Source organism: Harmonia axyridis, chromosome 3 (assembly GCF_914767665.1).
Source record: "Harmonia axyridis chromosome 3, icHarAxyr1.1, whole genome shotgun sequence".
Lineage (NCBI taxonomy): Eukaryota > Metazoa > Arthropoda > Insecta > Coleoptera > Coccinellidae > Harmonia > Harmonia axyridis.
Genome location: NC_059503.1, coordinates 28,192,652 through 28,206,026, shown reverse-complemented (window position 1 = coordinate 28,206,026; position 13,375 = coordinate 28,192,652). Strand labels below are relative to the sequence as shown.

The following is a 13,375-nucleotide window of genomic DNA, read 5'->3' as shown; positions in this document are numbered from 1 at the left end:
CACTGAATCGCTACAGCAGCAATATCCTCTATTGCTTTTCAGCGAATAGGAAGTGCTAATTTTTGCGAACTGCGCATGCAAAATTTTTCCAATTTTTGTTGTTAATTCAATCAATTTCATTGCATTGTTTAATCGTGTATCGTTCAATTTTTAGTAATGATGTCGTTTTTACTTGTTGAATGTCAAAAAATGACAGCTTCAAAAAAGACAGTTGGTCAGATAGCAGACTATTCATTTAATGAAAGCATTTAATGAAGCTCCGTTCTCTGCGCGAATTTAATCAAGACGTCAGTGGTGCGTATAGTAAAGGAAGCAGTCATCTTGAAAAGTATGAAAAAGTGCAAAAGTCTATCTAAATTAGCAGGCTTATCTTCTTTCCTAAACAATTGGAAAGTGAATTAATGCGTAGTAGTACTAGCACAACGATCTTGTGAATTTAGTTGACTGAAACGTCAACGGTAATATGATACTCCTCGGATTACCTCTTCCTTCCTCACATTAATCTTCATTTTACCACATGACACACACGTAACAACATTGTAATATAATTAATATGGCAGCCAATTTCGATAGCTAAACTAACAGTTTGGAAAATAGGGAATAAGCATGGTATTTTTTTAGATGAATCTAAGAGATTACAAGGAAATAACATCGTGACATGCAGACAATTTTTCAATTCCTGAAAATGTAGCTCCTTGAGTAACAGTTGGAACTTCCCCGGTAGCTCAGTTGGTTGAGCACTGGACTAGTGATTCGGAGGTTGCAGGTTCGAGTACCGCTTGAGAAGGTATCTTTTCCGCAATTGAAAAATTGCCAGCATGCCACGATGTTATTCCTTGTAATTAATTCACAGACGTTATAAAACCACTATTTCGAATGTAAGAGATGAAATTTGGTTTTCACAAAAAGTTGTGAATATAACCTATAAGAGTGTATTTATGTAATTTTCTGAATAAACTCCATTATTATTATTATTATAAGATACTCCATAGTTGAAAATATTGAAGATGAATAAATGAATCGTTATACGTGTCACTGAATTCAATGTTGTTTCTTCACTCGATTCCGTTTATCGAACTCAACGACAAGCCAACCTTAACCTAGACCCCTGAAGACACACGCACACGGGCAAACCTAATCAATCATAGAGTACCAGATCACAATTTCTAATTCGCTTCGTATGAATCAACGGCCGACAAGCCATACCATTAATTACTAGTGCTACCAGTTGCAACAACCGAAATCGACGTCTAAATAATGGCCTACAACACCAACGTTGGCACCACTGCCCACGCAATGAGATATATCAAGTCCAGCATGAATTATCGCACAGAACGCTACGTTGGAACGACGTTCTCATGTTTTTCAATTGAAAAATGGCAGTGCTGATATGATAATGAGGCAAAGCTATAGCTTTGATATTATCTGGATATTGGCTACGGTTTTATTTATGTCTGGTTGTTATTCAGGTGTGTGAAAGTACGTATCATTGCATCAGGTTGAAGATGAAGATTGGAGATATGATTTGGTACTACGGGTATTATAAGCCAGAATCTTCTATGCTTATAATTTAAAGAACAAAGAGTCGGAGAAATTTTTCCTTTTATCAATTCCCAAAATCAATAAGAAGAGAATCTGAAAGGCACCACCACTAGTATCTCCAAATGAAAAAGATGAAGATTTGGCTTATTATGTAGTAGGTAGGGTACTACGAATGTCAAATACACAATATATTTACTATAAAAAGTAATTTCTCAACCTCGACAATAAAAGAACCTGCAAGATACTAGCACCAGTACCTCCATCTACCAACCACATCAAGCAAACACTCAATGAAGATAGAAACGAGGTACCGCCGTGTGGTACCCAGCTAGATGGGACACGCATAAATTGTAGTCTACCATCGTTTCCCATACCACCTACCATAGTCGCGTCTGACGACAGGATTGGAGCCGCAGATAGGTGGGTACCTATTGGTACCATCCTACGTCAACAATTTCTGGTACTGCTTATCGCTATGGTAAGCGGTCTGATTCGTCGTACTTCCAACCGGTTGGATGTTGAACGATTAAGGGTTTTGTCATGGTTCGTAATGGTACTTGAATGGTACCAACCTGCATATATACTGGCGGCCGAGGTAAAGGCCTCACATGTTAGAATAGAAATGAATTCCTTATATAATATTTTCTTGATTGTTCAGAAACTAGAACAATTCAGGGTGATTCTATTAAATGACATTTCCTTTTGAATAAAGAAAAAGATAACGGGCATCTTTTGAGGGATTTCTCAGGCAAGACTGAAATAAAATAAATTTTTCGTCAGAAATGATCTCCATAATGTATTCATGCAATTTCACGAAGAATACAACGTACAACTTTTCTATAATTAAAAACAGGGTGATCAGAGTTTGACCTTTCAAAGAATCATTTTCTTCAGATACTCAAGAAGTATAAGACATTTTCTTCTTTAATTTAGTGTTCTTATTGCTCATTAATGATTTATTGAACTGGAATTAAGGTCCCGAGAAAATATAATTCGTGACACAGTGTGGAGAATTTATCATTCTCACAGTTCAGTCAATTTTTTTGCACAAGGATCCAAAAAAATACTCTGCAAAAAAGCTATGCATTATAAAGTAAAAATTAATCTTACCTAACAGTCAAAATTGGATGATCACTTGATTATCAACTGTCCAGACTTGATTCTCCACATCACTAACTTGTTTAAACAACTCAAATCTTTCCCCCAATTCCACAATTGCCGAACGAGAAGGTTCGCAAAGACTCAAAATTTTCAAAAATATTCCAATTTTTCAAAAAAAAATTAGAAAATATGCAATCACTTCTAGTTGATATTCTGATGATTAACTTCGAATTTGGGTCATTCTGAAAATAAGAATTCTCACTTCAAATCTCACATCAATATCAAAATGGAATCATAGATGAGGCTGACAAAGTTGTCATTTTCTCTGTGCTACTTAAACGTCAGCTCCATGTGTCAATAAAGTATAACCTTATCAATACCGCTATGGCTTCCGTATATTACCTTATCGACGATGCAAGAGACATCGCAGACTACATCATCTGGAGCACTGATGAAAAGTTCGAATTGGACAAGAAGAGATACTTCGCAGCCCTGGTAATCCAAAGGACATTCAGGGGTTTCGCTGTAAGATGTCAGTATATGAACATTGTAAAATCCGCCATCATTATACAGAAGTACGTCAGAGGGTATCTTCTAAGGATACACCTTCATGAGATAGCTGCTTCTACTTTCAAGGAAAAATGCATGAGAACCTTCAATACGTAAGTTGGTATTTACAACACTTGCATGCAGCACACATATGTACAGGGTGGGCAAATTTCGATGTTTTATCACTACAACTTTTAAACCAGAGTAGATAGACAAAATCTGATACCCCATTCTCGGTCTCTTTTTCAGAGAAACTAACAAGGGTAGTATTCATTTTTGGCCACCTTCTTTTGTTTTCGTGTTATAAGCGAAAATTGGAGAAATGGTGATATCGAAAAACATTTAAATCTCCGCTAATACTGTTGATAGAGCTCTGAAATCAAAACATTATACAGGCACTCTTTCACGTAGAATCCAGTGGCGTGCTCGTCTTTTCAAAAGGGTCTTCAATTACGGAGCTATGACCCAAAGTTATGTTTTTTCAAATGGGAACACTAGGTTTCTGTGCCATTTTTTGAAAGCTTAATTTTTCCTGAACAAACCATACGATGTTATATATTTTTGAAATCAGGAAAAATTAAGCTTTCAAAAAATGGCACAGAAATCTAGTGTTCCCATTTGAAAAAACATAACTTTGGGAACACTAGATTTCTGTGCCATTTTTTGAAAGCTTAATTTTTCCTGATTTCAAAAATATATAACATCGTATGGTTTGTTCAGGAAAAATTAAGCTTTCAAAAAATGGCACAGAAATCTAGTGTTCCCAAAGTTAGGTTTTTTCAAATGGGAACACTAGATTTCTGTGCCATTTTTTGAAAGCTTAATTTTTCCTGAACAAACCATACGATGTTATATATTTTTGAAATCAGGAAAAATTAAGCTTTCAAAAAATGGCACAGAAATCTAGTGTTCCCATTTGAAAAAACATAACTTTGGGAACACTAGATTTCTGTGCCATTTTTTGGAAGCTTAATTTTTCCTGAACAAACCATACGATGTTATATATTTTTGAAATCAGGAAAAATTGAGCTTTCAAAAAATGGCACAGAAATCTAGTGTTCCCATTTGAAAAAACATAACTTTGGGTCATAGCTCCGTAATTGAAGACCCTTTTGAAAAGACGAGCACGCCACTGGATTCTACGTGAAAAAGTGCCTGTATAATGTTTTGATTTCAGAGCTCTATCAACAGTATTAGCGGAGATTTAAATGTTTTTCGATATCGCCATTTTTCCAATTTTCGCTTATAACTCGAAAACAAAAGAAGGTGGCCGAAAATGAATACTACCCTTGTTAGTTTCTCAGAAAAAGAGACCGAGAATAGGGTATCAGATTTTGTATCTACTCTGGTTTGAAAAATGAAAATGAAAAATTCACTTAGTTTCATAATGAAAAAGGAACAACAAAGAAAGAACCCATGTACTATTAAAACTCATTTCTTTTCCGGCTTTGCATTACATATCAAACATTCCAAATCATAAAAGACTCAATTTTCTCATTAAAAAAACTATTAAGATTTGATACATGGCTCGAAGTAGTGGGTTTTTTCCAAGAATTCAAATATTCCTTGTTGTATCACCTTCAAAATAGGCATCTTTCAGAAAAATACACTTTCACTAACGGATCTCATTTTCATTTACCTTCTCATCTTCTTGTTCAACTTCCGATATCCAAAAATACTAACGACAACACTTTCGCTTTTGATCAAACACATTATTTCTCGATATTTAAATTTACAATGAAGAAACTTTGATGAAACCTGCGTTCTTTGAAAATAATGTTTCCAAGCTGTTATCCAGCCAAGTACTAACAGGTCTCGATGAATATGCTATCCAATCTGATATAGCTTTGAGAAGAAAAAGAAGTACAATTTCCAATAGTGTAATAATATCATACGATATTAATTATCTATCTGGTTAATGTATCAGCAAAATGCCATCAACATAACCATTGTCAGACAGAAGATATCCACGTTATTACGTAGGAATCATAATATAAAGTAACCCAAGGAAAATGGATGTCATCGAGGGAGAATAGCGATATACCGGTTTCACCCTTATTAGGGATCATCAGTACCGCATAACTCTACCCAAGATGACAAACAAACGAAATAGCAGGCACCTTATTGAACGCTGGCAGACGCTACTCAGTATGAATTACTGCGGTGCGCCACCCAGCGGACAAAAACCTAACTACTTCCTCCACGGGTACCTCGAAAAAGTCATCAAAATCCATTCTCTTTGGGTTACTTTCGATTATGATTCCTACGTAATAGCGTGGATATCTTCTGTCTGACAATGATTATATAAATAAAATAAATAAAATAAAATAAATAAAAAAAAAAAATAAATATTGATGGCATTTTGCTGATAGATTAAACAGATAGATAATTAATATCGTATGATATTATTACACTATTGGAAATTGTACTTCTTTTTCTTTTCATCATTCATTTCCAAATATCAGCCGTTTTATTTACTGCTAGCTTTATTGTCAACGATGGTTAGGCTTCATGCATCCACTAAGTATAAGCGAAGTCCATTCTTTTTTTTTCAACCCTGCCTTACTTTTTACAGTTTAGCCACGAAGATCCAAGCGGCATGGAGAGGTTACTGGGCGCGCAAGAATTTCAACATAGATGAAATCTTGAACGAGCGAAAGGAAGAACAGGATACCCAAGCAGCCATATCAGACTTATTCGGCAAGATATTCCGATCTCGACAACCTGGGCAATCTGATTATTCATTGGATATGGATGGGGTTGGTATGGGAGAAATGAGTGAAGAAGATCGCATCGCCCGTAGTGCGTCCAAGAAGTCACCAGAGATCCTTCAGTCATTATTCGAAAAACATCACCTACTAAGAACTTACCAGATTGAAGGGGTGCTATCTGAGCACGGTTCCAAAGAATTATCCCTCATAGAAAAATTCCTAAAGAAGCTAGATTGTAAGGAATACATGACCAACGTTAGAAAACTGTATGAAGAAGATAACACTCCCAACTTCGAGTATATCTTCAGGAATAAGAAAGCCAGGATGATCGAAGATATGCTCAGAGAACATAAGCATAGAGAAGGAGTGGAAAAGAAAGAGAGCATCAATAAGAAGATACCGAGATGCATACATCCTAAACCCTTTGTGTTGAACAAGAAACTCGAAGAGGAACCCTACGAGATGAGGATGTTGGCTTGTGAGGACTATACAGGGTATCCTTTTCCGGTTTTCAGGGAGAAGGAGATGGAGGACAATACGAATCGTTTCAGATTGGATGTACATCATATTGATAAAAAAGTGAAAAAGGAGCCACCTTATTTCATCGATCATTGGAAGAAGGTTTGCTGCAATCACAATTTCATGTACGATTTTATGGATGACCGGATTGGTTGAAAGAAGCAATTTGAGAATATACCTATTTTTAAACTTTCAGAACAGTCTTTTTCATTTATGTGATTTGGAGCAAAAAATTAGAATTACGCGAATTATTGACAATGATTTAACACTATAATTGGTCACTGATGATAAATCTTATCTTGATCAAAAATGATCAGGGAGAATCTGGCATTTTCTCAGTTAATTTGAATGAAAACATCTATATTTTCCTATCGACCATAAGTAAGTCCTACTCTGCTACAATCTACTGTGAGAGTTTTTTTCACTGGAAATGATCAATTCCAAAATATCAGTTCCAGAGAGAAATTCTCTAGAATAATTCTTCAATTCTTCAGTCAAGGATAATATTATTTTCCAAAGAAACACAAGAATTTTTCACTTCGAACATGTTTGTAAAGTATAGTATTCCAAATTGTCAAGGTACAATTCAAAAAATTCTTTGCTCTCTCTTTTATTGGTCTTTTTCAACCAAAGATATAATTCCAGAAAATTTAGAGAATTATCAGAACATTCAAGAATACAATCATGACATCTTCTCAGGTAGATATATAGGGTTGGGATAAAGTATGGAACCAATTAAATATCTTTTGAACGAAAAGTATAATATTCATATGAAATTTCAGAGGTGAGGGCAATGTCGCGAATAATGAGTTAAGGTTAACTGAAGGTTCAAAATGTTTTGTTCTTATTCATTTCGGAACTGCTGGTTCCACAGGGTATCCGGGAAAATGTGGGAAATCTCTCGGATTCAGATAAAACATAAAAAAAAAGTTCCCATCATTTTTTTCCTAGAGGTCCTCCCTAGGGAGATACGGCCTCCTAAATGACGTCACTGGAAATCCATTTTAGTGGAATAAATTTCGAACTACTCAATATAATTTTGAGGAAATTTGATATGATGAACAGTAGTAAGGACCTCTTAAAATACTGCCCTTAAACTTGAATTAGCTCTTTTCACTTTGTAGTTATCATAGTAACGTTTGTATTCCTCTCCAGTTGATCTTTCATTGTGAACAGATTTTATCGGTTCGATAACATAAACTTAAACTTTCTTGTTCCTTGAATAGCTTTCGTATCACACTTTGTTGCCGACAAAAAAAATTAGAATTCACGGTTCTTTTTAATAGAAATAAAAAAATTAATTCCTTTGTTATTTTGTTTTTCGAAAATGGTTCATTTTATCGACGATATCAAGAGTACCTTTTTTCCAGATTAATGTTCAAGCTATCCAAATTTGTTTTTTTCTAATCCTCATCAAACAGGGTATTGAAAATGTAAGCATTAAAATGTACAACCTAGTCTTCTCCTGGTGAACTGAAAGAGCTCATTTAAATTTAGGGGCAGTATTTTAAGAGGTCCTTACTACCATTCATCATATCAAAGTTTCTTTGAATCATATTAAGTAATTTGAAATTTATTTCACTAAGATGGATTTCCAGTGACTTCATTTAGGAGACCGTATATCCGTAGGGAGGGCAGCTAGGAAAAAAAAATTATGGGAACTTGTCATCACATTTTTTTATGTTTTATCTGAATCCGAGAGATTCCCACATTTTCCCGGGCAGCTTGTTTAGCGATTAATTGTGACACTCAAGTAGCTCGTCTCAACAAACTGGCGAATATTACATTATTGGGTCGATGGATTGCAGAAATTGAGAAGAAACCTGAAATGCAAAAAAATTATATTTCACCAAGACAATGCACCTTGTCACAATCTGATGAAAACCAAGGTCAAATTGAACGAATTGCACTTTCAAACTGCTTGACCACTAAGTTCATTTTCCAAATCTGCACCCCATTGATTACTGGCTTTTTTTCAGACCCCAAAAGAATGCTCCAGAGAAAAAGATATGACTCTTATATAAAAGCGATTACCGAGGTTGAAGCCTAGTTGAAAAGCAATAAAGGAGCTTTCTACAGAAAAGGTATTGAAGAGTTAGAGAAAAATTATAATAATAATGAAGCTGGCTGACTACGTTAGCAGATAAAGGCGAATTTTTGAAAAAAACATTTTTACTGATTAGGTATGGAACTTATATTGAGTGAAATGTTATTCGAATTGAAATTAATTCGTACACTCCACTAGAAACATCCTGGGATCCACTCTAGAAGAACCCTTTTCGAGTTGTACCCCCAAAGGTCTTCTCCCAAAATTTCCACAAAAAAACGATTACGAAGTGACGTAGAAATGACGGACCTTTGTGTAAACCTCCCCGCGTTTTTCCACTTGAACCGAAATAATTGAATTACGCTGCCGTAAAAAGCCCCCCCGTCGACCCCCTCCCAGCCAATGTTTGCCCAGAACCCGTACCTTATTTTCACTCCTTTCAAAGACATCAAACGGCTCTGTTTTTTCCGATTGAAAAAATCCGCAGGATTCGCATTTTCGCCGACGATCCTGCCTATTCATTATCTCGCAGATAGCCCCGAGCACCGCGAAACCCCTAAAGAGCGACAAAGGCGCCGCGGGGGTGTCTCCATTGTATAAATAATTGGAAACAGTGGTCATGAACGCGAGATCGGCTGGGGCCCCACCTGATGGCTGTGCCGATATGGAAGAATACAATGGCAGTGTGTGTTTGCCGAATCGTGGGTTTTGACGTTTACGGGTACTGTTTTCGCGATTTTTCGTGGATAGCAAAGTCGAGTGGGCCAGTAGATCATGCCAGAATAATAGTTATTTATGCAACAAGTGCAAAAAGTGAATGTTTATTGCACTTGACGTGAAATTGTCCGACGAGGGCGTTAGGCCGAGTTGGACAACACGTCGAGTGCAATAAACAATTTTTGCACGAGTTGCATACAACATTTTTTCTACGTTCATGCAAAAGCAAAAAATGATTTATTGAGGTGCGGCACTAGGTGTAGGAAAATGAAAAGCTCAACTTGAATACTTTATTATTACAAATCGGTTTTGATTAACGAGTTATTCTCGGGAGGCATTGTTTGTTTATCTCTGGCTGCTAACATTAATACAAAATAATATAAAATATGTAACTGTTTAAAACGTATTCCCAATCTCACAGCATATCTGATAAATATGTAGTGGGTTTGAACGTTTATATTTGTCATGATGACAGCACGTTGAAGTAGAATGACACAGATGAGTGCAATAAAAACTTTATTGCACTAGTGCAATAAAGAACTTCTTTTTCCACTAAATATAGTTCAATAAAGTTTTGCTTTTTGCATTAATGTAGAAAAAGTATGTAATATCAAGAATATGTACTGTATAGGTTTTGAAGTGAGTGGATTCGGAAATGAATACATAGGCGTACAACTTTACTTCCACTGTGTTTTTCCTAAATTCGAGGCTTTATTGTGAAAAACTAAAACACATTTATGATTCAAAGTATTGTCCATCGCTGGCCACTACTTTCTCTCATCTTTCGGACAGCGTATATATCCCGCGTTAAAAAACTGGTCATCTTTTGAAGCGATCCACGAATCGATCCAATTTTTCACTTCTTCATAAGACCAGAAATTCTACTCAGACAGATCGTGTGCCATTGGTCGAAACAAGTGATAGTCCGAGGAAGCAACGCCTAGAGATTACGGCAGGTGGGGTTGGACTTCCCATTTCAACGTTTCCACGCATGTCTGGACGACTTTCGCAACATATTGTCATGCTGTAAAATCACTTTATCATGTCTCTCGTTGTATTGTGGCCGTTTTTCTTTCAAACTCATTATTTGCGTTCATTAACAATCCCCTGTGATTGTTTCAGTCGGTTTTAACAACTCATAATACACTACGCCGAGCTGATCCCACCAAATACTGAGCATGTCCTTGGAACCGTGAATATTCGGTTTGGCCTTCGACGTGGAATCATGGCCGGGATATCCCCATGATTTTTTGCGCTTGGGATTACCATAATAAACCCATTTTTGATCTTCAGTCACAATGCGATGCAGAAATCTCTTCCATCTTGGCTTTGCAAGCAACTGTTCACCAACTAACAAACGCCGTTCAACATATCTCGGCTTCAACTCGTACTGCACTCAATTTCCTTGTTTCTGAATCATTCCCGTGACTTTCAGTCGATTTGAAATGGCTTGTTGCGCCAATTCTTGTTGCGTTTGACACGAGTTTTGATCAAGTGATGCATCCAATTCTACATATTCGAAAATCTTCTCTCTTTCATAGCCATGCTGGTCTTTGACGTCAAAATCACCGTTCTTGAAGCGTTGAAACCACTCTCGGCACCTTCTTTCACTAATAGTGGCCTCACCATAGGTATTTGAGAGCATTCATAGGCCTCAGCCGCAGATTTCTTCATATTAAAGCAGAAAATTAAAACCTCCCGCAAATGACGAGAATTCAGTTCGTAAGCAGACATGTTTAATCAGGAATAACTTTATGATGCTGACACAAAGCGACTAATATTTCGATGGCGTTATGTTTACGAATACCTAAGCTTATTGTATAACACTCACCAATACAGCCTATTGCAAAATATAGGAAGTAAAGTTGTTGGTACACTAATAAAAAAATATTACTGAAAATAAGTATTTTTCAATTGTTTGAATATCTCGAAGAGATATAGCGAAGTATTTGAAACAGTTATTTTTCAGAAAGGTCCTGTAACTTGAAAACGAATCAAGATATCCATATTTTGTTTCTGATATCTTATTGTTTGGAAAAAGAGATCAAAGGTCTTCGAAAATTCTTCTCGTAATCTTATAGCTCTCGAGATGCTTTCTTTATCGAATTTGGGATTAACTGGCACCATTATAAATATAATTTACTACTCCTAAAATAGAGTCAATGTATGTAAAAAAGATATCTATTAATAACATAACCGTAAAAAAATTTATATAGGTATCATATGGAAATCTAATTTGCTTGAATCACATGCTTTCTAAAGAAACCTGTTTTCATTATGCAAAGGCTGAAACCAACCATGAATAATCCAGCTCGAAGGACCAACATTTGAATTTGTCGAAATGGACTGTGATAACAATTTCAAAAGAAAGGACAAAAAATAAGTATATTAATTCTGAAATTGACGAATATTTAACGGGTCAATGAAAAAAAGTTCACCTAACTTTACTATAGTTGATCTATCTTGTAGAAGTTGTAGCAGTATCTAATTGTAATTTGAATATCTTGAAATCAAAATATTTCGGAAGGAAAAATATGCTAACTTGACATATCAGGATACGAAACATAGGAATATGTTAGCATAAAGAACGATGTAGTATCACTGAACCGCTCATGAATTCGTGTAGAGGCAAAGGACAGAGGAACCTCATATGGTAAGAGCGTACGTAAACGTTGCCACCGACTCGGAATTCACCCTCGTGTATCGCTCTATAAGTACACATTTACTTGACTAATGTGCCCCGAAAATTCCTCGAACCACCCTCCCCTGTTGTTTCTGCCGTCCGTACAAGCGATACCGTGTGCACTTGCCTGATTTATAAGCGTTTGATGCGGTATGGCTTCCCCAAGAGCAAGTTCCTTGCCAAACAGTTGCGTAGGCTTCGCCCGCGGAACGTCTGGACCCGAAAGAATTCGAGATTGATATCGGGGGTGCAGGGTGGTTAATGCCGCGTGAGCAGATTCCGCATTCATGCGAAATCGGTATTTGGACTTTTCGGTCCGACCTCGTATTACTCACCCATATGTCTTATGACCCGTATAGATTTGTATAAATTTTTGTGGAGTTCATTCAGTTAGAAGAACAATGGATGGTCAAAAATCTTCTGGATTTTTACAAATTAACAATCATCATGTCTCAAAGGAAATACATAGAAAGGCCAAGCTTCGAAAAAGGTGGTCAAGTTTACAATTACAACATTATAGGGCGGACTGATTCCATTATTTCGGAAGTAAGTTGGATGAAGAGAGGAAATTTAGAATTACGTCAGATTATTTTTACAATTGTTTTTCATTTCAGGTGAAAATATTAGGCATCATTGCCGATATTTGAGAAGAGGAAAGGGGGCAGCTAGTTTTGAAAGAATCAAGTAAACACTATGATGAAGCCCAATTTTGACTCTGTTATGTTCTCATCTGGTGATAAGATATTCAAAACTGGCAAAGTAACTGAACCATTCGATGAACAATTTGCGTAAAAATTACTTTTAACACTTGAAATGATTAATTTTGAAATATGCTTATCACATAGTGTAACATGAAAGATTTCATATGAATTATAAATATCATATCCAAGTCTTAATTGTGCTGGAATAATAGGACTTTCCAGAATAAACTTGACTATTTTCCTCAAAAAATTTCAACCAATCATATTAAAAGCATATAATGCGAATAATTCAACAACGAACCAATATTTTTGAATATAAATGCAGCGTGAATATATCCTGGTATTTGCATGTGTGCTTCAGTAGAATATTCTGTGATGTTTTAAACATTCGAGAACATATGGGATGATTGCCAAAAAGATGTTATTCATTTAAATTACAGTTAATATTTGAACAAATATATGATAATTAAGTGAATGTTTTTTCGGGAAATAGTGCTTCATATATCCCTCTTGCTTGCCAAATTATCGAATATTATCCCTCCCGCACTTCCTGCAGTGGAAAGTATTTGGCAAGCACACGGGATATAACTACTGAATATTGCACTGATTTTACATAATATTAGAGTAATGTCCGTTTATAAAGCCTCAGTTTTTAGTGAACTTTCTGTGTCTTCTGCAGTTCATACTGGCAGTGCGAAAAATAGATGCTCAATAATGTGCAATTAAAATATGCTTACAAAATGACCGATTTTTCTAATTTTGAAAAATATAACATGCTGGAATCTTTCATTGAAGCGAATTCAGT

At 35.9% G+C, this 13,375-nt stretch overlaps 1 protein-coding gene across 1 annotated transcript; it reads left to right on the top strand.

Annotated features, from left to right (window-relative positions):
• Nucleotides 1-2,997: 2,997 nt before the first annotated feature.
• On the top strand, nt 2,998-6,617 carry LOC123675189. The gene is made up of 2 exons (XM_045610499.1): nt 2,998-3,305; nt 5,768-6,617. Exons 1-2 carry the CDS (start codon nt 3,028-3,030, stop codon nt 6,576-6,578), a joined length of 1,089 nt encoding a protein of 362 aa, XP_045466455.1. The 5' UTR covers nt 2,998-3,027; the 3' UTR covers nt 6,579-6,617.
• Nucleotides 6,618-13,375: the final 6,758 nt, after the last annotated feature.